This window comes from Chiloscyllium plagiosum, unplaced genomic scaffold (genome assembly GCF_004010195.1).
Source record: "Chiloscyllium plagiosum isolate BGI_BamShark_2017 unplaced genomic scaffold, ASM401019v2 scaf_3982, whole genome shotgun sequence".
Lineage (NCBI taxonomy): Eukaryota > Metazoa > Chordata > Chondrichthyes > Orectolobiformes > Hemiscylliidae > Chiloscyllium > Chiloscyllium plagiosum.
The window spans coordinates 2,025-27,362 of record NW_025214735.1 but is presented as its reverse complement, the minus strand read 5'-3'; the positions used below and the strand labels follow the sequence as shown (position 1 = coordinate 27,362).

General features: G+C 38.2%; 1 protein-coding gene across 1 annotated transcript; it reads right to left on the bottom strand.

Annotated features, from left to right (window-relative positions):
* Positions 1-11,080: 11,080 nt before the first annotated feature.
* Positions 11,081-24,049, bottom strand: LOC122548005 (28S ribosomal protein S27, mitochondrial-like). Its single transcript, XM_043686558.1, has 2 exons — positions 23,865-24,049; positions 11,081-11,615 (listed from the first exon to the last, which is right to left on the bottom strand). The coding sequence occupies exons 1-2, from the start codon at positions 24,015-24,017 to the stop codon at positions 11,376-11,378; spliced, it is 393 nt and encodes a 130-aa protein (XP_043542493.1). The 5' UTR covers positions 24,018-24,049; the 3' UTR covers positions 11,081-11,375.
* Between the last annotated feature and the right edge of the window lie 1,289 nt (positions 24,050-25,338).

The following is a 25,338-nucleotide window of genomic DNA, read 5'->3' as shown; positions in this document are numbered from 1 at the left end:
TTCATAACTACAGAATTGGCCTCCAGATTAATATGCAAAATGTGTGGCTATGAATCAGAGAATCATAGAGATGTACAGCCGACCAGATATCCCAACCCAATCTAGACCCACCTCATAGAGTCATAGAGATGTACAGCATGGAAGCAGACCCTTCAGTCCAACCCGTCCATGCCGACCAGATATCCCAACACAATCTAGTCCCACCTGCCAGCACCCAGCCCATATCCCTCCAAACCCTTCCCATTCATATACAAATCCAAATGTCTCTTAAATGTTGCAATTGTACCAGCCTCCACCACTTCCTCTGGCAGCTCATTCCATACACGTACCACCCTCTTTGTGAAAAGGTTGCCCCTTACGTCTCTTTTATATCTTTCCCCTCTCACCCTAAACCTATGCCCTCTAGTTCTGGGTTCTGCTAAGATTTGCTTTCCCAAAATGCAACACCTCACATTTATCTAAATTAAACTCCATCTGCCACTTCTCAGCCCATTGGCCCATCTGGTCAAGATCCTGTTGTAATCTGAGGTAATTCTCTTCAATATTGGTGTCATCTGCAAACTTTGCTTTTCCAAATACGTGTACATCCCATCCCTCAGGATTCCCTCCAACAATGTTGTCACCACAGACATCAGGTTCACTAGTCTATAGTTTCCTGGCTTGACCTTATCACCTTCCTAAAACAGTGGCACCACGTTAGCCAACCTCCAATCTTTCGGCACCTCACCTGTGACTACCGATGATACAAATATCTCAGCAAGAGGCCCAGCAATCACTTCCCTACCTTCCCAGAGAGTTCTAGGGTACACCTGATCAGTTCCTGGGTATTTATCCACTTTTATGTATTTCAAGACATCCAGCACTTCCTCCTCTGTAATATGGACATTTTTGAAGATGTCACCATCTATTTCTCTACATTCTATATCTTCCATGTCCTTCTCCACAGTAATTACGAATGCAAAATACTCATTTAGTATCTCCCCATCTCCTGTGGCTCCACACAAAGGCCACTTTGCTGATCTTTGAGGGGCCCTATTCTGTCCCTAGTTACCCTTTTGTCCTTAATGTATTTGTAAAAACCCTTTGGATTTTCCTTAACTCTATTTGCCAAAGCTATGTGATGTCCCCTTTTTGCCCCCCTGATTTCCCACTTAAGTATACTCCTACTGCCTTTATACTCTTCTAAGGATTCACTCGATCTATCCTGTCTATACCTGACATATGCTTCCTTCTTTTTCTTAACCAAACCCTCAACTTCTTTAGTCATCCAGCATTCCCTATACCTACCAGCCTTTCCTTTCACCCTAACAGGAATATACTGTCTCTGGACTCCCATTATCTCATTTCTGAAGGCTTCCCATTAACACATATAAAAATCAATTTTTTTTGTTATTGAAACATTTGGACTTCGAATTAGTGGAATATCGGTCATTGATCTATTTTTGAAAAGGGGTTTACAAATTAACTATATCAGTCTTTGTGAAACCATGATTTTAAACCATTATGTGCCAGGGATCTGCTGGCTGAAAGAACTCCTGAAGTGTTAACGGAAATGTGTTTACATTGTGGGACAATGGGAGAGAGAAAACATTAAGCTATTAGATGTACAGAGTCTGGATTGAACTAGTTTTATTCTTAATTAAGTTTGAAGAAACTTGACTGGGGTCAGAAGCAAGTATACAGTTTCCTAGTGAAGAAGATATTAAGAGCAGTTAAAGTGCAGTAAAATAGTCTGTGAAACTTCTAGATGAGGAGTATTTATCTAGAATCCAAGATATCTGTTGTGAGAAAAGGAAAAAGCTTTGCAGCGTACAGGACAGGAAATGAGAAGTAGTTAAGTCAAACCTGCAGATTTAATAGGAAAAGAAAATTTTGCTGGATTTTGATTAAAGTGATGATTTTGGGCAGTGGATCGGATTTTGTTATTGTGTGATTTTGAAATTTGTCAAACCTTTGAAGACAACTAGCTTGGTTTGTTTGATTTTTTTTTGTGTTATTGACTTCTGTTTTATTGTTAAAAGTAAATCTGCAGTTTCGTGTGCTAAGGTTTCTGTGATAGGCTGCTGCCATGTCATATTAAAGAAAATAAAGCCAGATTTCATTCCAGAACCTGATTTGTTCAGGAGTAATATCAGCTGCATCATAACAAATCACTCACACTGGATCTTCTCAACCTCAATCATCTGACTCTTCCCTGACCCTCCTGACCTGATCTGACTGGCTCTAACTCAACATCTCCTTCTATAGTGACACCACCACCCCCACCTGCCACCCTACCCACTTACCTCATCCACTTTACCCACTTCACACAGCAACACATTCAGCCATGTACTCACGCTAACACAAGAATTCCTGGTCATTTAAATTGTTACGTACCAGAACATGGCAGCTGGTACAGTGAAAAGCAGTGTGGCTCCTGTGTGAATTTCCTTCAATAATGTCTCCAAGGTTTCTATGTTAAAGAGGTTTGCAGAATCCTTAAACAGAAGATTGGCAAAAAAATCTGAGGAAGGTTAACAAAATCAGAAATTACTGTAAAAGCTCAGCAGGACTGACTGCACCTGTGGAGAGAAATCAGAGTTAACGTTTCGGGTCCAGTGACCCTTCCTAATGAAAATGAGGAAGGTAAATGTGCTTTTTTTTGTCTTGTCAGTATCAGAAACAAGGGCTCCAATGTTGGCCAAAGATTTAGGCCCCTATATACATATAAAATAAATTGACCACGCAAAATACTTCAGAATAGCCAGATGACATCACAAGTATACAATAAATACAAATTCATTGTTTCCCCTCCTGTGTTGTGCTCCTACTGGAACACGCTAGATGCCTGCTGATATCTATAGGTGTTTGACATCCATGTATAAGTTTTTCTTTAATACCCTGTATGGTGTTTTTAAAAAAATACCTTGTACATAACTACTACCTCATTCTAAAGTCATTACACAGTGATATACTTTTTTGTAGAAATATAGTCATTGCCATTTTGTAAGTCGCACATCCAAAATGTAAGAATAACCAGTGAATGTTTTATGGCGTTAGGCTAAGGCTAAATATTGGTCAGCTAGACTCGTTGCTGTCCTTTGAAAGTGCCATGGGGTCATTTACATTCACCTGAACAAGTAAACAGGGCAGCAGGTTGTTATCATCTGAAAGACAGCACTTCCAACAATGGGGTACATCATTGAAATGCCAGTCAAGCTTATATGTTCAAGTCTTAGATTGAAGCATTGACTAGAAGCAAAATTTAGAATTGTATTACAAAATAGAAACAAAAGTTTACATTTGATTTGAACTGGGTGACAAGAAGGGTACAACTTGACACATTTCCTTGGCAAGGGAAAAAAAAAGCCAGGTTTTGCATTCCTATTTGATATTTAGAACCCATTCTGGAACATATACAATGTATAATATAGATTTGTAGTATATTGTTATTATTTGGGAACTTGGATTCTAAACTGAAGGAAAACTAGATTTTAGTTTCATCTGAGAAGGGACTGTTCTGCTTTTAACAAAGCTCATAAGGTCATTGTGAACAGTGAATTTCCAAGAAAGCGTGTGATATAAGCTAGATAAAACTACCCAGGAGAATTGTTTAAAAAATTAAATTTTTATGGCATTATTATTAAAGACAGACAAGGCACTACAACCAGGATTCAGTTGAGAATGAGTTTCAGCACTCCCTTCACTAGTGATGGACATTAGCAGCACTGTTCACAATCTGCACTGCAACAACTCACCAAGGCTCCTTAGACAACACCTACCAAAGCTGCAATCACTATCATTTAGAAGAATGAGGGAAGCAGTTACATGGGAGCACCGTCACCTCCAAGTTCCCCTACAAACTCCATTCAAGATCCTAATGTGCAAATATATCGCCATTCCTTCAGTGTCACTGGGTCTAAATCTTGGAACTGCCTCTCTAACAGCATAATGGTTGTACCTACATCAAGTGGACAGTAATGTTTCAAGAAGGCAGCTTGCTAACACCTTCTTAGGGCAACTAGGGATGGGTAATAATTGCTGCCCTACATTCTATGAATAACCTTTATTTAAAAAAACTGCAGAGGGAATGTTAGCTTATAGAAATCCAGGTTTTTACAGTTGGAAAAGACATCTTAAAAGTCTTAAAATGTTTTTTCAGCAGTTTAAATAGATAAGGTTTTTCTTAAAACATAGCTCGGAAAAAAAATCAATGAAATAGCTGGTGTCTGTGAATGTTGGGTGAGAGACAGTAATGGAGAGAATCACATCTGGTTAATGTATAGAAATTCAATGAAAGGAAGTATTTTAAACTTTCTCAGTTGAAGTGTTACTTGACAAATTGGGTGTCTGTAAAGGATATTGCTGGAACAGAGTTTGAATTTTAATGTTTGCTGTTTATATTAAGATCTAAGTTGTCTTATATACATAGGTTTGTTTCTTTTTTTATATGATGAACTTGTATTCTTTTGTTAAAAGAATATTGTCAGAGTAGTGTGAATATAATCAGTGACTGACCAGAGTAACCAAGCTGCAAAAATAAAACTTAGAATCTATCAAACCAAGTTTGTCATTCTGAGAACTGACTTTTCCAATATTATTGGCCACTGGAATCATAACTGTGCAGATACTAGGTGAGCATATGGTCAACCTAGGATCATATATTTTTAAAAAGCACCTATTGGACAGGGGAGGTCTGGATGAGTCTCCAGTGCAAAATAAACTGAGAAAACTTGGTTTTTGACAAACAGCAACCACTATAAGAAACAAATGAAGTACACAGCAGGTTAGCAATATTGACAATTGAATGGCAGGTACATTTTAATGTGCATAAATGTAAAATCATACTTGTTGGGGAATGTAACTAGGAATAATGTATAGGTTTTAAAAAATGACACTGAATGATGCAAGTCCATAAGAAGGCCTAGGAATTCAAACACAAATGCCTGTCAAGGGCAAAGTTGGTGGCTTTGAAGACATCAACAAGGTAAGTACAATTCTGGGTTTTACAAATGTGGGCAGGGAACAAATATAAAGAAATATTGTGGAATTTATACATAACATTGATTATGCCAGAATTTAAGGACTATGTACAGTTATTCCATTTACAGAAAGATCATTAAAGCCATTAACATACAGTGAAGATTCACTAGGATGATATGTCATGGATTTGGCTATTCACACTGAAGCAGAAAAGACCAAGAAGAAATGAAATATATATATATATTTTTAAGTTAGAAAGCAATGGGAAAGACAGCTTCGCTTGGCTGAGGATTAAGTCACCAGGAGCGATCAGTTGAAAGTTAAGACCAAAACAGTGACTAGGAAAGTGTCTTTATTAGGTCACTATAGTAAGGAATGCATTGCTGTGGGGAATAATTAAGGCTTGAAGGAAAAAACACAATCATACTCTGCATGATTTTCCAATTCATTGACTTCAGCAAAAAAGGGTGATGTGTTAAGAAGGTTCAATATGAGTGGTTGATCAATAAGCTCAATCCTTCATCCCCATTAACAGATGAAATATATATTGCTAACTGCCATTTTAATGCAAAGCCGAACAACCAGGCAATTCTGCTCCTACCTTCTGGACCTTTCAGCTTTAGTATGTTTCTGACAGCCTCTTGTTAAAGAGAAAAGTAACTTGCATCTATAGAGTTCCCCATCATAGTCACAAGATTTCCACAAAGACTCAGCGTTGTTATTGCTGTTGTGTGGATAAATATGGAATGCAATTTGCACTTGCAAGTCCCTTCAACAGTTTATGAAACAAACAAATCAAATAATGTTATTGGCAGTGCTGGTTGATGGGAGACATTTTGTGAAGACAGTAGGGGAATTTCTGTATTTGAACAGAGATATGTAACATTTTAATATTTTAATAGGCAGATGGAATCCCAGCTTATCATTTTATTTTAAATATATATTTGGTAATGCAGAATTCCACCAGGACTGCACTCAAATGTTGGCCTAGCTCATGTCCCTCAACTGAGGCTAATATCCACAATCTTCTGACTTAAGAAATGATAGTATGAACAGTGAGCTGAGGTTAAACTATAATCAAGTATTTACAACATGTAAAGTACATTTACAAACACTGAATTTCCATAGGTTGCTGATCCATGTTTATTTCAGTATCTGAATAATCTTAATTTAGCCTGTTGTTTCTTTAATTCATTAAATATTACATTAATTTTGCAGTAGAATAGTAGCAATATAGGCCATCAGTAGATGCACCTTATGTTTCTGACTGCATAGTTATTGTACTATAAAATTATTCTCACCTCTCTTATGCTCCACTCTCTCTTGCTCTTTCAGAGTTGTATTTCATTACAGTCAATTCTGTGTTCCTTATAACATTGATGGTTTAAATCTTATTCTTTCTGTATTTACATTGTTGTCTCTATGTTCAAAGGTGAACAAATCATTTTTTCTTTGCTGAGAATGAACTAACCATCATTAGCTCAGATGTCAGAGTGTGGATGTCAGGAATCAGGAAAATAAGAGGTTTGTGAACACAGGTACCACAGGATGGACATTGGAACGCATTAGTACCATGGTAGTCACATAGGAACTACGAGCAGGAATAGCCCATTCATCCCTTTGAGCCTGCTGCACCATTCAATATGATTATGGTTGATTGTCTATCTCAGTGCTATATTCCCGTTTTTACCCCCTTATCCCTTAATGCCTTTAAAATCTTTATAAAAAGTTATTTCTTGAATATATTCAGTAACCTGGCCTCCAAGCTTTCTGCAGTAGGAATTCCATTGGTTCACTACCCTTTCAGCAAAGAAATGTTTCCTCATCTCAGTCCCATATCCTGAGACTGTGTCCCCTGGTTTTAAACTCCCCAAGCAGAGAAAACATCGTCCCTGTATTTAGTCTGTATATTCTTCCTTTCTATTTTTCACACTAAAATGCATAATTTTACATTTAGCTGCATTGTACAGCTTCTGCAACATGTTTGTCCACTCACTCAATTATCTAAATCACATTAAAGTTTCCTCCTCACAACCCTGCAGTTTTATGCTGACAGCAAAAATGTAAATATTGCACTTGGTCATAGAGTCATATAACATAGAAATAGACCCTTCGATCCAACTCATCTGCACTGACCAGACATCCCAACCTGACTTACTGGTTCTCTTGTGTAGCTCATTGATACAGATCATGAATAGCTAGTGCCCAAGCACTGATCCTCGCAGTACCTCCCTAGTCACCACCTGCCACTCAGATTTATTTCGACACTCTACTTTCTCTCTGTCAACCAATTGTCACTCCATGCCAATAAATTACCCCGTGTCCCATATGTCTTAATTTTGTCTACTAACCTCTTATGAAGGATCTTATCGAAATCCTTCTGAAAATCCAAATACACCATACCCATTGGTTTTCCCTTATCTATTCTACTAGTTAAATCCTCAAAAAACACCAGTTGGAACACCATTTGTGAATCATGATTTGCTTCTATAAACATGTGCCTGCTTTGACCAATCTGTTAATGCTTTCTCAATGTTTTGTTATCAAATCTTTTATCATAGACTCCAACATTTTCCCCACTACTGGTATTAAACTAGGCAGTCTGTATTTCTTTTTTTTTCCCTTCCCCTCTTTTTAAATAGAGTTGTTACATGTGTTACACTCCAATCTGTAGGAACTGCTCCAGAGTCTATAAAAGTTTAGAAGATGAGAACAAATTAACTTCTTTTAGTACTCGATGATATAGATTATTTTGGGATAATGGTGATTAATCCCTGGAGATTTGTCAGACTTTAACACCATTAATTCTCTCGCACCATTTACTTGTTGATACTGATTTCCTTCAATTCCTCCTTCTCACTCGACCCTTAGTTCCCTGACATGTCTGGAAAGTTAGCAGTGCCCTCTTGTGAAGACAGAACCAAATAATATGTTCCAATTCTTCTACCATTTCTTTCTTTCCAATTATAATTACCCTGGTTTCTGACTGTAAGGGACCTGCATTTATCTTTACAAATCTTTGCTCTTCACGTATTTATAGAGGCTTTTACTGTCAGTTTCAATATTCCCTGCAATTTTATTCTCTTCTTACGCTCTTGATTTGTTTTCTTTGTTGAATTGTAAAATGCTCTCGATTTTCAGACTTGATGCTTTCTTTGGTGATTTTATTCTCCTTTTTGGGTCGAACACTATCCCTAATTTCTTTTGTAAACCATGGTTAAGCCACCAATTCTCTTTCATTCTTGCACCAAAAATACTTTTAATTAAATATACTATTATAAAGATTAAGGAAACAAAACTGTAATATGCATGTTGCTTTTCCTTTTCCCCTGTATGGAATAGGAAAGTCATGAGCATATCCCTTTAGTACTGCAAGTAGTTTTTGCAAGTAGCTAGACTAGAACCACTATGAACTCCCAATTATTTTCTGAATGATTATGGGCAACATTAGTAAGGCTTTTGGACCAGCAGGTTAGTGCTTCATAACAGCAGTTCACAGTACCATATAATTCTTTCCAAAAATATAGAACAATGTTTTATACTCATGAATACTAGCTTCTTTTCATTCATGGATAAGGAGTCCCAAATTTCTCTGTCCTATAGCTTTCTGCAGATTTTGTCTATTTAAATAATATTCAGTTCTTCCATTCTTCCTGCTGAAGTGAATAACCTCACATTTTCCCAAAATATATTCCATCTGCCAAGCTTCTGCCCACTTCACTTAACCTGTCTACAATGTTCTGCAGACTCTATCATTCCCGCCATTATTTTGGTGTCATCCACAAATTTGGTGATAATGCACTAACTTTTCTCATCCAAGTCATTAATATATATTGTAATTAATTGTGGCCCCAGCGCTGCTCCCTACAACACACGATTCAACGTTGTCTTCTTGAAAATGTTCTCCTTATCCCAACAGTCTTCTCCGAGTTAGCCAATCCTATATCCCTGCCAATGCACTACCTCTAACACCAGGAGCTCTTATCCTACATGTGGTACCTTATCAAATGACTTCTGAAAATCAAAATATATGACATCAATTGCATCCACTTAATCTTTCCTGCTTATTACCTCCAAAACTAGATCCCATAAAATTTGTCAGACATGATTTCCCCTTTATGAAACCATGCTGACTCTTTTTAATCAAAGGTTTTACATTGGCAGTTTTCCAATTCTGAGATTCTTCCAGAATCTAAAGATTCCTAGAAGGTTACTACCAATGCATCCATCTCTGTAGCGAGTTAAAAATCACACAACATCAGGACACAACCTGATGAAGGAGCAGTGCTCCAAAAGCTAGTGCTTCCAATTACACCTGTTGGACTATAACCTGGCGTCGTGTGATTTTTAACTTTGTACACCCCAGTCCAACACCAGCCTCTCCAAATCATCTCTGTAGCTGGTTCCTTTAATATCCTAGGATGCATTCCATCATATCCAGATGATTTATCAGTCTTTAAGCCCCATTGGTTTCCTAGCATCATTTCTCTAGTAATAGTTATAGTATTTATTTTCGGTGCTCTTTTTGTCTCTTAAATAACTAATAATTTTAGGATGCTATTGGTGTCTTCTAAGGTGAAGACTGATGTAACATATTTATTCAACTTCTCTGCCATTTCCTGACTCCCTATTATTATATTTCCAGCCTCATTCTCCATGAGGCCTAAGTTCACTTTTGCATGTCTCTTTTTTGTATATTTAAAGAAGCTCTTGCTGACTGCCTTTATATTATTTGCAAGTTTACTCAAGTTAATTTTCTCTTTTTTTTTGGTTGTTTTTTGTTATTTTTTAAAAATCCCAATCCTCTGTCTTACCATTGCTGGACTAGGGGAGGCAACAGCTTACTTGGACTGTGGTTGAACTGTTACCCTACAGAGCCAGGTAATGCCCTGAGGATCCGGGTTCAAATCTTGTCATAGTGGATGATGGAATTTAAATTTAATAAAAGTCTGGAATGGCAATGCCCATGAACCCATTGTCAATCATTGGGGGAAAAACCCTCTGACTCACTAATGTCCTTTAGTGAAGGAATATACCATCCTTACCCGGTCTGGCCACATGTATCTCTAGACCAACGGCAATATGGTTAACGGCAATATGGGTAAATCCCACATCTTGTGAATGAATAATTTAAAAGAATACTCCCATTCAAGTCTCTGATAAGAATGCATTCTGTCCTAGAATAGCAACATAATGAAATTCCTTACCCTTCTAGATTATTTTCTTAATACAAACATCAAGTTTTTCAAAATCCAGTTTAGCACGAATACTTTGGTTTTATCTCATTTTAAAGTTTACTCTTCGCAATCTTCATATCCTGTATTGTAGGACTTGTCCCTTCCACTTCATTTCTTATTTGAACATAAAAAGGAGCCACTGTCTTCAACAAAAAAACCTACTCCAGCTTTAATTTCCATGAAAAAAATCACTCAATGACCTTTAAGGACAACATGATGGTCTTCCAAAAAAGAAAAGCACAGAAGTGGTTTTGCTAGTTTGATATTATACTTCTATCAATTTAAAACAGAGTTATTGGGCACAAAGCTAAGAGCAGGAACATAAAATGGAGCAACACAGAATTTTATATGGTATGCATCATCCATGATTTCTAAAAATTTTCAAATAAAAGTCATGATTTAAAAGTGTTCAGTAATAAACAACTAAACACCCGCATTTCTATTTGATGACTGTTGTTTGCTAGTTTTCTTGCTTGTTTGATGTATCAATGGGTCTGTGATGGTCTGAAACAGACTTGATTTGGGCACATAGCATGATTTAACAAAGATAAAAATGCATACTCAAGGGTTTTTTTAAACTATCTTTAAACTCTTAGCAACCAAATAAAAGATAGTACATCAATTACCAATATTTTAAAAGTGGAATAAGGATCAAATCACTTTGTGAATCATTCTCTGATCATAACTTATTACTAATTGTATAAATTTCCACCAGAATTCAATTTTATAATGAGGACTTTACTGCCATACAAACAACTTGAGATAGTATCGCAACTGCTAACCTTCTCTGAAGATTATACTCTCCTAATGGCATTGATACTTGTTTCTAACAATCTTACAAAATATCCATCTCCTTTAATAGAATAGATGACAAAATAGTATTTTCTGGAAATAACTAGCTTTTTATTAAAACATTATAGTTAGATGTTGATTTAGGGTTACTGTGAAATAACAATATTATGATCCATATGCAGATGTTCAGATTGAAGTGGCTAGGGGAAAAAAAACCGCATATTTACAACTTTGAATTCATTGATCAGCAAGACCCAAATTATTCATATTGCTTTAACGCTTTGGAAATGATGAAAGAATTATGCAGATACTGCAAATGGCACAATTTAATCAAATTAATAGGTCAGCCTAATCACTTGCACCAAAGATGGAGCATAACGAGGTTTAAGTTGCGGCTTTTGCTGCTCGTCTGGCTTCTCTCTCTTGGCGAGCCTTCTCCTTCAACTCTCTTTCTCTCTGAATCAGTGAAGCACGTTCTTCTTCCCATTTTTCTAACTTCTTCTCATACTTAAGGATTTCTTCAGTTTCAGATGATGGGAGATTTTCTTTGACCAGCTTGTCTGTCAGTGTCACCAGACTTTCAGTTTCAATCTTTCCAAGAGATTCCAGCTCTGCATAAAGTTTCTATCAAAGAGAACCAAGATACCTGTTACTGTCTAGAAAGGAGCTTCCACCAGTTTACAATCAAATGCATAGAAACAGTATTAGGAACCAATAAAGCAGAAAGAAGTGTATGAATGTGATGTGCAAAACAATTTGTTCTTAGCATCAGTGCCATCCATCCACCCTTTGTCCTCCAGGTCCCTGTCAAGATAATCAAAATGCTGAACTAGGTGCTGCGAAGAACTATGAAGAAAAACTTGCCTGTAATACTGAGATAAGCATTACTTCTGGAGGGAGTATCCACACACTTTCAATAAAATAGGAAATGTGCCAGATAAATCAGACTATAAAATACAGGAACAAAATTAGGCTATTCAGTCCATATTCTACCATTCAATGAGATCATGGCTGATCCCAAATCCACTTTCCTGCCTTTTTCACAACCTTCACTTCCCTTACTGACTGAAAATCTGTCTATCTCAGCCTTGAGAATATTTAGTAATCTAGCATCAACAGTCCTCTGTGGTAAAGAATTCCACAAATTTACTATACTCAGAAAAAAAATTCCTCCTCATCTCTGTCTTAAGTGGCTAACCTCTTATTTTGAGATTATGCCGACTGATCCAAGGCTCTCCCACAAGTCGACAAGTCAACTCCTCAAAGAAGCTTACATGTTTCAATAAGGTCACCTCACATATTTCTAAATTCCAATGAGTACAAACCCAACTCCTCACTCCTCCACAGAAGGCAGTCCCTCCATATCTGGTATCAGCCTAGTGAAACTTCTCTGGATGCCCAAATGCCAGTAATATCTTGCCTTGGATAGGGGGCACAAACAGGGTTCTAGCTGTGGTTTGACTGTTTCTTTGTATAGTTTTAGCAAAAAAAACCTCCCTACATTTATATTTCCATTCCTTTTGAATTAATAGCCAACTTTCCATTTCCCTCCCTTACTACCCACGGAACATGTTTACTAGCTATTTGTGATTCCAAATCCCTCTGTGGGGTGGTTTTCAACACTCTTTCTCCATGTAGATAAAATACAGCTCTTCAATTTGTCCTGCCAAAATGCACAACCTCATTTTCCTATATTATATTCCAGTTGCCAAGTGAAAAGATGGATGGTTTTGTTGGGAATGCATATTTATCTTTACAAATCACCTTGAGAATTGGAAGATATTGAACTGTTTGGACACTTTTTGGAATTAAAAAGTGTTAATTTCCCTTAATTGCTGGAACACTTGTTTTTGGAAGAGATTATGGGACATTTGTGCTGATGGTTGTCGACCAGCCATAGCTGGATTTGACTTGTGATTCAAAGATCTGGGAAGTCAAGAAGAAAGAAAAAAGAAGCAGCAGTAAGGCGCAGTAATACTGCAACTTTTTTCCTTCCTCTCTTCTGCAGGTTGATATTTGGGAACCTTGAAGTCAACACCTCAGTATTTTTATGCCTTTGCAAATCATGAGAAACTGAACTGTGACCACTTAGCAAAGACTAGGAACCAGTTTGATTTCTCACTGAATTGAAGCTTTGTTTAAAATATTTTTGTTTGAAAGATCTTACAGCTGTAAAGGGTCTCATCAATTTCATTTTGTCAACAAGAAGCACGGTGAAGTGTATGGATTTATCAATCTCCTTTATTTTACAGACCATCGGCCAATAAGGGGAATATTTTTCCTGTGGAATTTTTTTTGGAAAGTATAATTTCTGCAGCCTCCTTTGTACCTGTGTGTGAAAGAGAATTTGGAAATAAAAGGAGATATAGTTCTAATTCTGGATTGTACCTTGGATATTAGTCAATTTGACATTTGTTTTAAAGACTCACTTTGTGTTATAATAAATGGATTATTTTGAGATTTTTGAAGAAGTCTGTTGGAAGTCTCTTCTTTCTGGATAGTTGACTGAATTTAAACAGTGTGACTTGGGCTCAGTGGGACTTCATTAACAGCACATTCCTCCCATCACAGTTTTAACAACTTTCATCAGTCATCAGAACTGATGATTCAAGACTCTTTAAGAAGGGCAGAAACATGCAAACAGTGAAATGGGAATCAGGGAAAACTACCAAATACACCAATCAGAGTGAGAGAATATGGCCTAATCTGGGCAGAATACGTTAGGAAGCAAGATGAAGCTTTGGAGAGGGTGCAAAGGAGTTCTACCAGAATCTACTTGAACTTCTCCTTTATAACAAGAGGAATCAAACAGAAAAGTTAGGATATTATGCTTTAGTTATAAAGGGCATTGGTGAGATCACATCTCGGATACCGCATGTCATTTTAAACTCCTTACTTAAGGAAAGATAGAATGCATCGGAGGTGGTTCAGCAAAGTGGTATTAAACCGATACCTGGAATGAGCGAGTTATCTTATGATGATAGGTTGGACAACCTGGACTTGCTTCCACTGGAATTTGGAAAAGTGATAAGTGACTTGTTTGAAGTGTGTAAGATCCTGAATGGTTTCAACAAGGAATGAGGTTCAGAGGTGACCTTAAACAGGTTTATAAAATCATGAAGGGTCTAGATAGGGGTTAATGGTAGGTGTATTTTCCCTAGGATGGGGGATTTCATGACTAGGGGGTAATATTTCTAAGGTGAGAGGTGAAAGATTTAAAAAGGTAAGGGGCAACTTTTTTTTTAAACAGAGAATGGTTCATATGTGGAATGAACTTCTTGAGGAAGCGGTGGATGAGGGTACAGTGACAATGTTTAAAAGACATTTGGATAAGTACATGAATAGGAGAGGTTTGGAGGGATATGGGCCAGGAGCAGGCAGGTGGGATTAGTTTAGTTTGGGATTATGTTTGGCATGGACTGGTTGGGCCGAAGGGTCTATTTCCATGCTGTATGACCCTATTACTCTTGTGGTTCAGTTCACGACTGCGGGGGGGGGCACTGTTCTTAAAATTTGGAGTCATCTGACAGAGATGAGGGGAAGACCTTTTTGGTTCTGGACTTTTGAACTCTGTGCTGAAAATGTGATGCTGGAAAAGCACAGCATGTCAGGCAGCATCCAGGGAACAGGAGAATCGACGTTTCGGGCATAAGCTCTTTCCAGCAACACTATTTCAGCTCTGATCTCCAGCATCTGCAGACCTCACTTTCTCCTCAAAGTTTTGAACTCTGTGCCTCAGGAAGTGATGGAGGCTGGGTCACTGAATGTTTTTCACACGGAGGTGGACAGACTCTTGTTAAACAATGAATCAAGGGTTATTGGGGAAGATGGGATTGAGGAATTTGAAACACAAATGGATCAGCATATTCATATTAAGTGATTGAGGGGCTGACTGGTCTATTTTTATTCCTATTTCTTATGTTTGTATGATGTCATCAGAGCAAAGAAAATTAATGGAGGATTCAGCAGAGGAGATCAAAGATTTGAGGAGGTTTGAAAAAGTAAATAAGGAGAAACTGTTTCCAGTGCCAGGAGAGTCAATAACCATAGGGGATTTTCTAAAATGGTGCCGAGAATGAAAGATTTCAGGAAGGTTGAGATGAGTAAAACTTAGGCAGTTTACCTTAGAACATTAGAAGAGGCCAAAAGGCAGAGGTGAGCTGCTGGGACTGCAAGTGTTTAAAATTATATATTAAGGACTTGGAGGAAGGAAGCACATGGACTATAGCCAAATTTCCAGATGACACAAATATGGGTGGAGAGGCAATTTGTAAGAGGGATCCAGTTTACGGTGAGGTATTGATAGATTGAGTAAGTGGGCAAAATGTTAGCAAATGGAGTTTAATGTGGAAAAGTGCAAAGTTGTTAATTTTGGAAAGGAGAACAAAACTACAAAGTATTATTTAAATGAAGAAAAGCTCTAATAAGCTGCAACACAAAGGGACTTGGGGATACTTGTACATGAAATACAGAAAGCTAGCACACAGGTGCAGCAGGTAATCAGGAGGACTAGTGGAACATTGGCTCTTATTTCAAGGGAGTTGAAGCATAAGAGTAAGGAAATCTTACTGAAACTGTACAGGGTGTGGCGATCCCTCATCTGGAGTACTGTGAGCAATTATAAAAGATATCAAGATTTAAAAGGATGTTGAAGGAATTGGAGGATTTGAGCAATAGGGAGAGGCTTAAAGGGCTAGGGCATTTTCTTCAGGGTGTAGGAGGCTCAGGGGTGACCTTATAGATGTTTACAAAATTAAGAGGGGCATGGACAGGGTGAATAGCCAAGGTCTTTTTCCCCAGGCAGAGGAGTCCAAAACTAGGGGTACAGCTTGAGGGTGAGGGGGAAAGATTTAAAAGGGACCTGAAGGGCAACTTTTTCACGTAGAGGGTGCTGCATTTATGGAATGAACTGCTAGAGGAGGTGGTGCAGGAGGGAACAATGATAACATTTAAAAGGCATCTGAATAGGAAGGGTTTAAGAGGGATATGGGCCAAATCCTGGCAAATGGGACTCGATCAGTTTAGGATGTCTGGTTGGTGTGGACAAGATGGTGCAAAGGATCAGTTTCCATGCTATGTAATTATGACTCTATGAGTAGATTTTATTTTGCAGTAGTTAATAGGAATTGGACATTCTGCCTTAGAGTTATGTACTGACAGAAAGTTCAGTAAAATCTTTTAAAAGTGAATTGGATTTCTACTGGAAAGAAGTGAATTTGGAGAACACGAGGAGAAGATTAGGTGTGTGGGAGTGATTGTACAGTTCTTTTCATCAGCTACCGAAGATATCACAGGTGAAATTGGCTCCTTCTGTGCAATATAATTGTGTGATTCTCACCAAGAGGATCTTGCGGCACATGTGTGAAACCAATGTTGTAGATTTAGGAGTTGCTCTGTACTAACAGGGATATTAATTATAAAGCAAAATCTGCACAGAGGTTCCCACAATTCATTGCTGATCTTCACCCTCAACTTTCAACCTGAACCTTTCCAAAATCTGAATCTAATTTCTACAAACCATTTCTCCTTTCCATTATATGAGATTGTGCTATTCACTTTGGCCACTGTTGTGATCACACTTTGGAGTTGTCACATTCTTTAAGTAAGAAGCTAATTAAGACTAAAATTTTAACTCTTGAAAGCAAAAAGCAGCTCAAAAACTGTTAAGCGTTTTGTAAATTATGAATTAATTTGATGCGTATAGAACTATCTGTAATAGAATTTATTGTATGTCTACAAATGTGTACACGTACACGCCTCTATTTATATTAAGAAGGGAGTGGTGTTTAATCTAGCTGCTGCCTATATCTTTTGTATAGCAATCAGTATTTGGAAGATACTCTTTTACTAAAGGTGTTCCCTTACTAAATAGAAATCCACTATTTGACTTAATTTTTCAATAATCTTTGGAGCAAATTTGGAGAAACACAAACACCTAGTGGCATAATAATTATTCTTTTAAAAAAAGAAAAATATTGTCCCAAGTGATTAGTAGCAGTTATTAGCCTAAGTTGGAGGCTCCTTGTCATTCCATCGAGAATTCATCTGTTCAACAGGCAAAAAAATTAAACATCTTCTTGGTCTTGAGATAATTGAAGGTTTGGTTCCTTCAACTTGATACCATGATAGAAAGTCATACATATTAGCATCAATACATCGTACTTAAAACCAGTAGTGAAAACAGTGCCACAAATTATGACAAAGTTAAAAATCATATAACACCAGGTTATAGTCCAACAGGTTTATTTGGAAGCACTAGCTTTCGGAGCGCTGATCTTTCTTCAGGTCTTTGTGAAGCAGAACTATAAGACACAGAATTTATAACAAAAGATTACAATGTTATGCAACTGAAATGATAGATCTTTTGCTATACATTCTGTGTCTTATGGTCCTGCTTTGCAACCACCCGATGAAGGAGCAGCACTCCGAAAGCTAGTGTTTCCAAATAAACCTGTTGAACTATAACCTGGTGTTGTGTGATTTTCAACTTTGTCCATCCCGGTCCAACACCGGCTCCTCCACATCATAAATTACGACAAGCAGTCTTTGAAAAAAATGGAATTTCTCTTGTGATTATTATGTCATCTAACCCGAAAAGGTCTCAACAGTCAAATCGATTTTTAAATTACAACCTTTGTAACAAACCTCACAACGACTCTACTGTTTCTATGGCCAGCATTTCTATGTCCTTGATCCTTTAAGGATTCACAGATCCCTCTTAAATTGAATGGATTCAATTCCACCACAGTCTCTGCTTTGTTAGCATCCCAGCTGTTGGTAATACTGAACAAATGATTCCAGTGAAGCCTGGCTTGATGGACCATAAATTTTATTTTTGCAATTTAGTTATTGAAGTGATCAGTCATTGAACAGGGATGACCTTATATAGGTTTACAAAATTATGATGAGAATGGATAGGATAAATAGACAAAGTCTTTTCTCTGGGATCGGGGAGTCCAGAACTAGAGGGCATAAGTTTAGGGTGAGAGAGGAAAAATATAAAGAGACCTAAGGGGCAACTTTTTCACGTAGAGGGTGGTACGTGTATGGAATGAGCTGCCAGAGGAAGTGGTGGAGGCTGGAACTATTGCAACATTTCAGAGGCATTTGGATGGGTATATGAATAGGAAGGGTTTGGAGGGATATGGGCCGGGTGCTGGCAGGTGGGAGTGGATTGGGTTGGGATATCTGGTCGGCGTGGACAGATTGGACCGAAGGGTCTGTTTCCATGCTGTACATCTCTATGACTCTATGTTCACAGGAAGCTGCCATTGTACTTCTTCCAACAGAACAAAAGTTCATGGCACAAAAGAAAATAAAAACAAAAGAGCTTTATATAAGATAATTTCAAATTATCTTATCAGAAATAGCGAAATGTAAGATTCAACTCTTTTTCACAGCAACATTCTGTTTAGACAATCAACATCCAGATGATTACCCTCATCTTCACAATAAAATTTCCTAATCATTTGACAAAATCACAAATGTTTCCTTTTAGTAACTTTCTGCCAATTCACCAGATATGATTCTCTCCATGTCTCTCTAGGTTAATGAATTTTCTAAACCTTTAAGTATTTTGAAGTGCTAAAACAATTTAAGACTGCTTTTCAGCTCTGATAGCCTGGAAACTGCCAGAACTAAAAAATATCCTGCTGCGAGAATTGATCTTTTCTTCTGGTCCCTGATCATTAAAAACTCACATCAACAATAAGCAGCAAATATCTTAGCAGGTGGCCTGTTAGTCGTGGAGCTTAAATCAAATGCTTTCTCAAAAAGGCTGTATTTAGCTCACTCGGCTAAATCGTTTTCTGTGCCTTTTAAAAGAACAGATCAGACCTTCACAACACAGGAAAAAAAAACATTTATCTCTATTTTAGAATCCAAGTTCCCAATTAATAATATAGATTCCATCACATAACATTATCAGTCATCATCTAAAATTTTGAGAATAAAGTAAATTCCTAAAATATCACATTCTAACAAGGTTAAATGTAAACAAGCCTGAGCAATGACAAAATATTACAATATTCAACTTTCTAGGCAGCCCAAACCACTGATCTTTCACATTCACTTTTCTGAATATGCTGTGTATGCTCTTATTTTACACTGTCTGCAACAACATACTAGCCTACAAAGTTAATAAACGGGTAAAACAACTGAAGAATAGCAGAGGATGTTTGAAGAAACACTTAACACATTACAAAACAAGTATATATGAGAGGCAAGAACTCCATTCACAGAGAAATAGCCATGAACAATTAGAGAGAGAAGGAACAATATAAAACAACAAAATGTTTACAAAAATGCAAAAAAAAAAGATCCTGCTGAATGGGAAAGATACAAGGGCCAGCAAAGGGCCACAAAACAGCTTAGAAGCGCTACTATAAGGGATTATGAATGGAAATTTGCCAAGGTCACTAAAATCAATAAGAATAAATGTTATAGTTACATAAACGGAAAGCAGATAGTCAGAAGCAATATGATGGGAATGGCGATGGATGTTACTTATATGGACTTCCAGAAGGTATTTGATAAAATCCTCATAAGAGAGTGCTAACTAAGGTAGAAACCCATGGAATAAAGGGTAAAATCCTGACCTAGGAGAAAATAAGGACCGCAGATCCTGGAGATCACAGTCGAAAGGTGTGGGGCTGGAAAGCACAGCCGGTCAGGCAGCATCTGAGGAGCAGGAAAGTCGATGTTTCGAGCATGATTCCTGATGAAGAGCTTATGCTCAAAATGTCGACTCTCCTGCCCCTCGGACTAGCTGTGCTTTTCCAGCACCATACTTTTCGACTAACTTACTGACCTGGCAGGGAAATTGGTTGAATAGCAGGTGACAGAAAGTAGGGATAATGAGTAGGTACTCAAATTGACAAGATGTGACCAGTGGTATCCCATAAGAATATGTCTTACAGCCTCAATTACTCACTTTTATTCCCAATTATTTATTAATGACTTGGATAATGGCATGGAAAGTCAAATACACAAATTTGCTGATGACAAAGTAAGGTGGCAGTTAGAGACTGCAAACGATAGCATAGAATTACAAAGGGATATTGATCTGGGCAAAACTGTGATAGATGGAGTTCAATGCAAGTGAGCATGAAGTTATCCATTTTGAATCTTAAAAGGCTAGATCATTGTATTTTCCAGATGATATAAAGTTAAATACAATGGATATCCAAACACATGTAAGGGTTCAGGTGCACAGATCATAGAATACCACAAACAGATACAGAAAGTAATCAAGAAGGCTAGTGGAATGTTGGCTATTATTTCGAGAGCACTGAAAGCAGAAGTTACTGTGTAGTTATATAAAATACTGATTTATCTGGGCACTACGTCTTAGGAAGGATACATTAGCCTTGGAGGGAGTACAGCATAGGTTTACAAGAAAGATACCTGGACTTCAGGAGTTAAATTATATGGGGACATTTTACAAATTAGGCCTGTTTTCTGTAGAATTGAGAATATTAATGGGGTTACCTTATCAAAGTCTTCAAGATATTAATAGGAATAAATAGGCCAAATAAAGATAACCTATTTCCACTGGTTTGGGATTCTGTAACTAAGGGACATATTAGGAAGCACTTCAACACACAAAAGGTGATTTGGAACTCTCTTCCATAAATGGCAGTGAATGCAGGATCCGTTGTTAATAAAAAAAATTATCACAAAGATAAAATTAAGTGAAAGTATTACAGGGTATGGACCAAAGGAAAGGAAATGGAGTTAGGCCATGTTCAGCTTTGATACCACTGAATGGTGGATCGGGTTCGCAGGGTTAAATGGCCTACTCATGTTCATATGTTCCAAACTTTTGTTACTTCATTGATTAAATTCAATTTCTCAGCCTGTGGTACTTAATGATATTTTGCTTTACAATTAAGTCTCAACACAACATCAAAAAGTCACAGGTAGACATGGTAGTGAAGAAGGCATTTGGTACGCTTGCCTTTATTGGTCACTGCACTGAGTATAGGAGTTAGGAGTTCATGTTGCAGCTATACAGTACATTGGTTAGGCCACTTTTGGAAAACTTCAAAGGGTTCAGAAAAGATTTACAAGAATTTTAAGGATTGGAGAGTTCAAGCTGTAGGGAGAGGCTGAATACATTGGGGCCATTTTCTTTGAAGTGTCAGCGGCTGGGTGACCTTACAGAAATTTGTAAGATCATGAGAGATATGGATAGGGTGAATAGTCAAGGTCTTTTCCCCAGGGTAGGGCTGTCAGAGGCTTAAGATGAGAGGGGAAAGATTTAAAAGGGACCAAAGGGGCGGTACATCCATGACCCTGAATGAAGTACACGGTACTGCCAAAGCATTTTAGTTACAGAATCATAAGGATGTACAGCATAGAAACAGACCCTTCGGTTCAATTCATCCATGTCGACCAGTTATCCTAACCTAATCTAGTCCCATTGCCACTACTCGATCCATAAACCCTTCCTATCTATATACCCATTCAGATGCCTTTTAAATGTTCTAATTGTACCAGCCTCCACTATTTCCTTTGGTAACTCCTTCAATACATGCACCACCCACTGTGTGAAAACTATGCCCCTTAGGTCCCCTTTAAATATTTCCCCTCTCAACATAAACCTATGTCTTCTAGTTCTGGACTCCCGACCCCAGGGAAAATACCTTGTCTCTTTTATAAACCTCTATAAGGTCACCCCTCAGCTTCCGAGACTACAGGGAAAACAGCCCCAGCCTGTGCAGCCTCTCCCTGTAGCTCAAATCCTCCAACCCTGGCAACATCCTTGTAAATCTTTTCTGGACTCTTTCAAGTTTCACCAACATCCTTCTGATAGGAGGAAACCAGAATTGCACACAATATTCCAAAAGTGGCCTAACCAATGTCCTGAATAGCCACAACATGACCTCCCAACTCCTGTACTCAATGCTCTGACCAATAAAGGAAAGCATACCAAAAGCCTTTTTCACAATCCTATTCTACCTGTCACTCCACCTCCAAGGAATGATGGACCTGCACTCCAAGGTCTCTTTGTTCAGCAACACTTCCCAGGACCTTACCATTAAGTGTATAAGAACTGCTCTGATTTGTCTTTCCAAAATGCAGCACATTACACTTATCTAAACCAAACTCCATCTGCCACTCGTCAGCGCATTGGCCCATCTGCTCTAAGGCACTAGATAATTGTTTTGAAAGAGCAAGAAATAAAAGGGGGCAAGTAAATTTGGCAAGTTAGAAATAGCTCAATACAGCATGTCAAAATAGCAGAATTGTCATTGTTGCTAGGCCAAAAAAATCTCTAGTGACATGTGGCACATCCCTATAGAGAGAGAGTGCACTGCCTTGAATCTTGATTTGCTTGTCAACATACTATTTCCCATTTGAATCAAGGTCAAGGTACTGAATGGTTGTTTTGTAATGAACACTGATGCTATTGATCACACACAAAAAAATCCTTACTAGTCACATCCATCCAAACTACTTTTTCAACGAAAGATGAGTTAAGACCATAAGACATAGGAGCGGAAGTAAGGCTATTCGGCCCATCGAGTCCACTCCGCCATTCAATCATGGCTGATGGGCATTTCAACTCCACTTACCCGCAATCTCCCTGTAGCCTTTAATTCCTTGTGACATCAAGAATTTATCAATTTCTGCTTTGAAGACATTTAGCGTCCCAGCCTCCACTGCACTCTGTGGCAATGAATAACACAGGCCCACCACTCTCTGGCTGAAGAAATGTCTCCGCATTTCTGTTCTGAATTTATCCCTTCTAATTCTAAGGCTGTGTCCATGGGTCCTAGTCTCTCTGCTCATTCCTGAAGAAGGGCCTGTGCCCGAAACGTCGAATCTCCTGTTCCCTGGATGCTGCCTGACCTGCTGTGCTGTTCCAGCAATAAAGTTTCAACTTTGATCTCCAGCATCTGCAGACCTCACTTTGTCCTAGTCTCCTCGCCTAACGGAAGCAATTTCCTAGCGTCCACCCTCTCCAAGCCATGTATTATCTTGTAAGTTTCTATTAGATCTCCCCTTAATCTTCTAAACTCCAATGAATACAATCCCAGGATCCTTAGCCGTTCCTCATATGTTAGACCTACCATTCCAGGGATCATCCATGTGAATCTCCGCTGGACACACTCCAGTGCCAGTGCCGCCGAGTCGGGTCGTGCCACGCCGAGCTGGCGCCAGAGGTCTGCGGCGATGTCGGTAACCCACCCGACCCGTCTTGAAACACGGACCAAGGAGTCTAACACGTGCGCGAGTCAATGGGCCATTTCCGAAACCCCATGGAGAATTTTCTCACTGTTTGTATGCTTGTATTCTTTTTTCCAAAGTGCAAGACCTAGCATTTGCTCACATTGAATTCCATCAGCCATTTCCTGGACCACTCTTCCAAACTGTCTAGATCCTTCTGCAGCCTCCCCACTTCCTCAGTACTACCTGCCTGTCCACCTAACTTTGTATCATCAGCAAACTTCGCTAGAATGCCCCCAGTCCCTTCATAGTTAACCCTATGTTTATCTAATAAATGTGATGGAAATACAACTGCTTTAATTTGTTGTATGGAAAAATTTCAAAATTAAGCATTTAAGGGTAAATGTAAAATATGTTGGAAGAGTTGCTTAAAAAAAACTAAAGTAAAACAAAATTTTCTTTAGTTGCCAGTAATAAATGCCTAATTGAGAAAGGTCAGATTAGATTCTGACATCAAATAATACATTAGGGGATACTGGGAAGGAACATTTAGTGAAACAGTGATCTCAGACTCTCCTGGGACATTTTTGCAATGCCATTTTACACAAGTGTTTCTCGATATAACTGGTTTTAAGACTATTTCAGTTCAGTTGACTTTCAATAAACACAAAATAGAAAGAACATTGATGGAATGAGTACCTTAAATTTGTTGAGGTAATCTGTAAGTTTTGATTTCTCATTTTCATCATCTTCGTCATCTTCAAATGCAGCATCTTGTTTTGTTTCCTGTGATTCATCTGTTGCCATGGATTCACTGGTCTCAGATGCTGCCATCTCCAATATGGTTGCCATGGCATCCACCTGTAGAAAATGAGCAGCAATCTCCAGTGATTTCACCAGCTAATAAATCAGCATTTGTGGCTGGTGTTTTGGAGACTATGCTCCAGTGCCCTGATTTACTATGACTCCTTAGTTAACCAGGAACCTACGATCATTTTTAAGTTCAGCTTTAATTATGTCAACAACAGTCATGGAGTACATGTACAGTCTGTTTCATTTTGCAACGTACATGTTAAATTTCATCTCTCAATATTCTGCCCACTTAGATATCTTAAACTGGTTCTCACTGAGCTAATTGTTCTGGTCCCACTAATCTCCAGATTGGTTTTGTGAATCCAGATCATTAATATGAATTAGAAACAACAAGGTTCTCTTGGTATTGAGAATAGAAACAGAATATTTAAAGCCTTGGAGATCATCGTATGACCCATCATGTCGATTCAGCCTGATCCCACTTCCCAGCTCTTGGTCTATTGCTTTGTAGGTTATGGCATTGCAAGTACTTATCAAGGAATTTTTAAAATAAAACAGTCAGCTTTATCACCTCAACCACACTTTATGTATGAGTTCCAGACCCCGTCACCCTCTGGGCCAAACGTCTTCTTGACAGGTCTCCCAATCTTTGTTATTTCCTTTAAATCTCTATCCTTTTTGATTAACCTCTCTGCAAAATATACACACTGTTTCAGCCTCCCCATAACTTTACGCAATTTCCCTTGAGCTTCTTGTTCCAAAAGAAAACAACCGTGGTCTCTCCAAAACAACAAAAAAAACCAAGTGCTAGAAGGACTGAGTGGAGAGAGAAACAGAGTTAATGTTGCAGGTACATTGTCAGCAGTCTTTTGCATGCATGAAAATGCCATGGAGTAAGACTCATGAGACTGTATTTTGGAAAGAACTGAAAAGCATTTTGTCAGGCTGCAAAAATACATTAGCAAAACAAAACACGCAAGAATGTGAGAAGTAGGAGTAGGAGGAGGCCTGCTCAACTCCACTTTCCTACCTGCGCTCCATATTCCTTGATCCTCTGAAAGATTGCCCTTTACCAGCCTTCATTATATCCTTTGATGGACGATGCACAACATATGAACATAAGAAAAAGGAACAAGGAACTAGAATAGGCCATTCACTGCTTATAGCCTACTGTACTATTCAACAAGATAATGGCTAGCCTGATATTAAACTCAACTCCACATTCGTCAATACTCCCGATATCTTTCAACCCTCTGCGATAAATAGCTCCAAAGACTCTCAATCCTGTGAATGAAGAAACTTCTATTTATCTCAGTCCGAATTGATCAATCCCTTAACTTGTACCCCCATGTTGCAGATT

What these genes read in the sequence shown, in the direction of transcription:
- LOC122548005 (XM_043686558.1), bottom strand. Translation starts at nt 24,017, where the DNA reads ATGGCAACCATATTGGAGATGGCAGCATCTGAGACCAGTGAATCCATG. An exon ending in ATTACCTCAACAAATTTAAG is followed by an intron (nt 11,616 to 23,864) that starts GTACTCATTCCA and finishes TCTCTTTGATAG; the next exon opens with AAACTTTATGCAGAGCTGGA.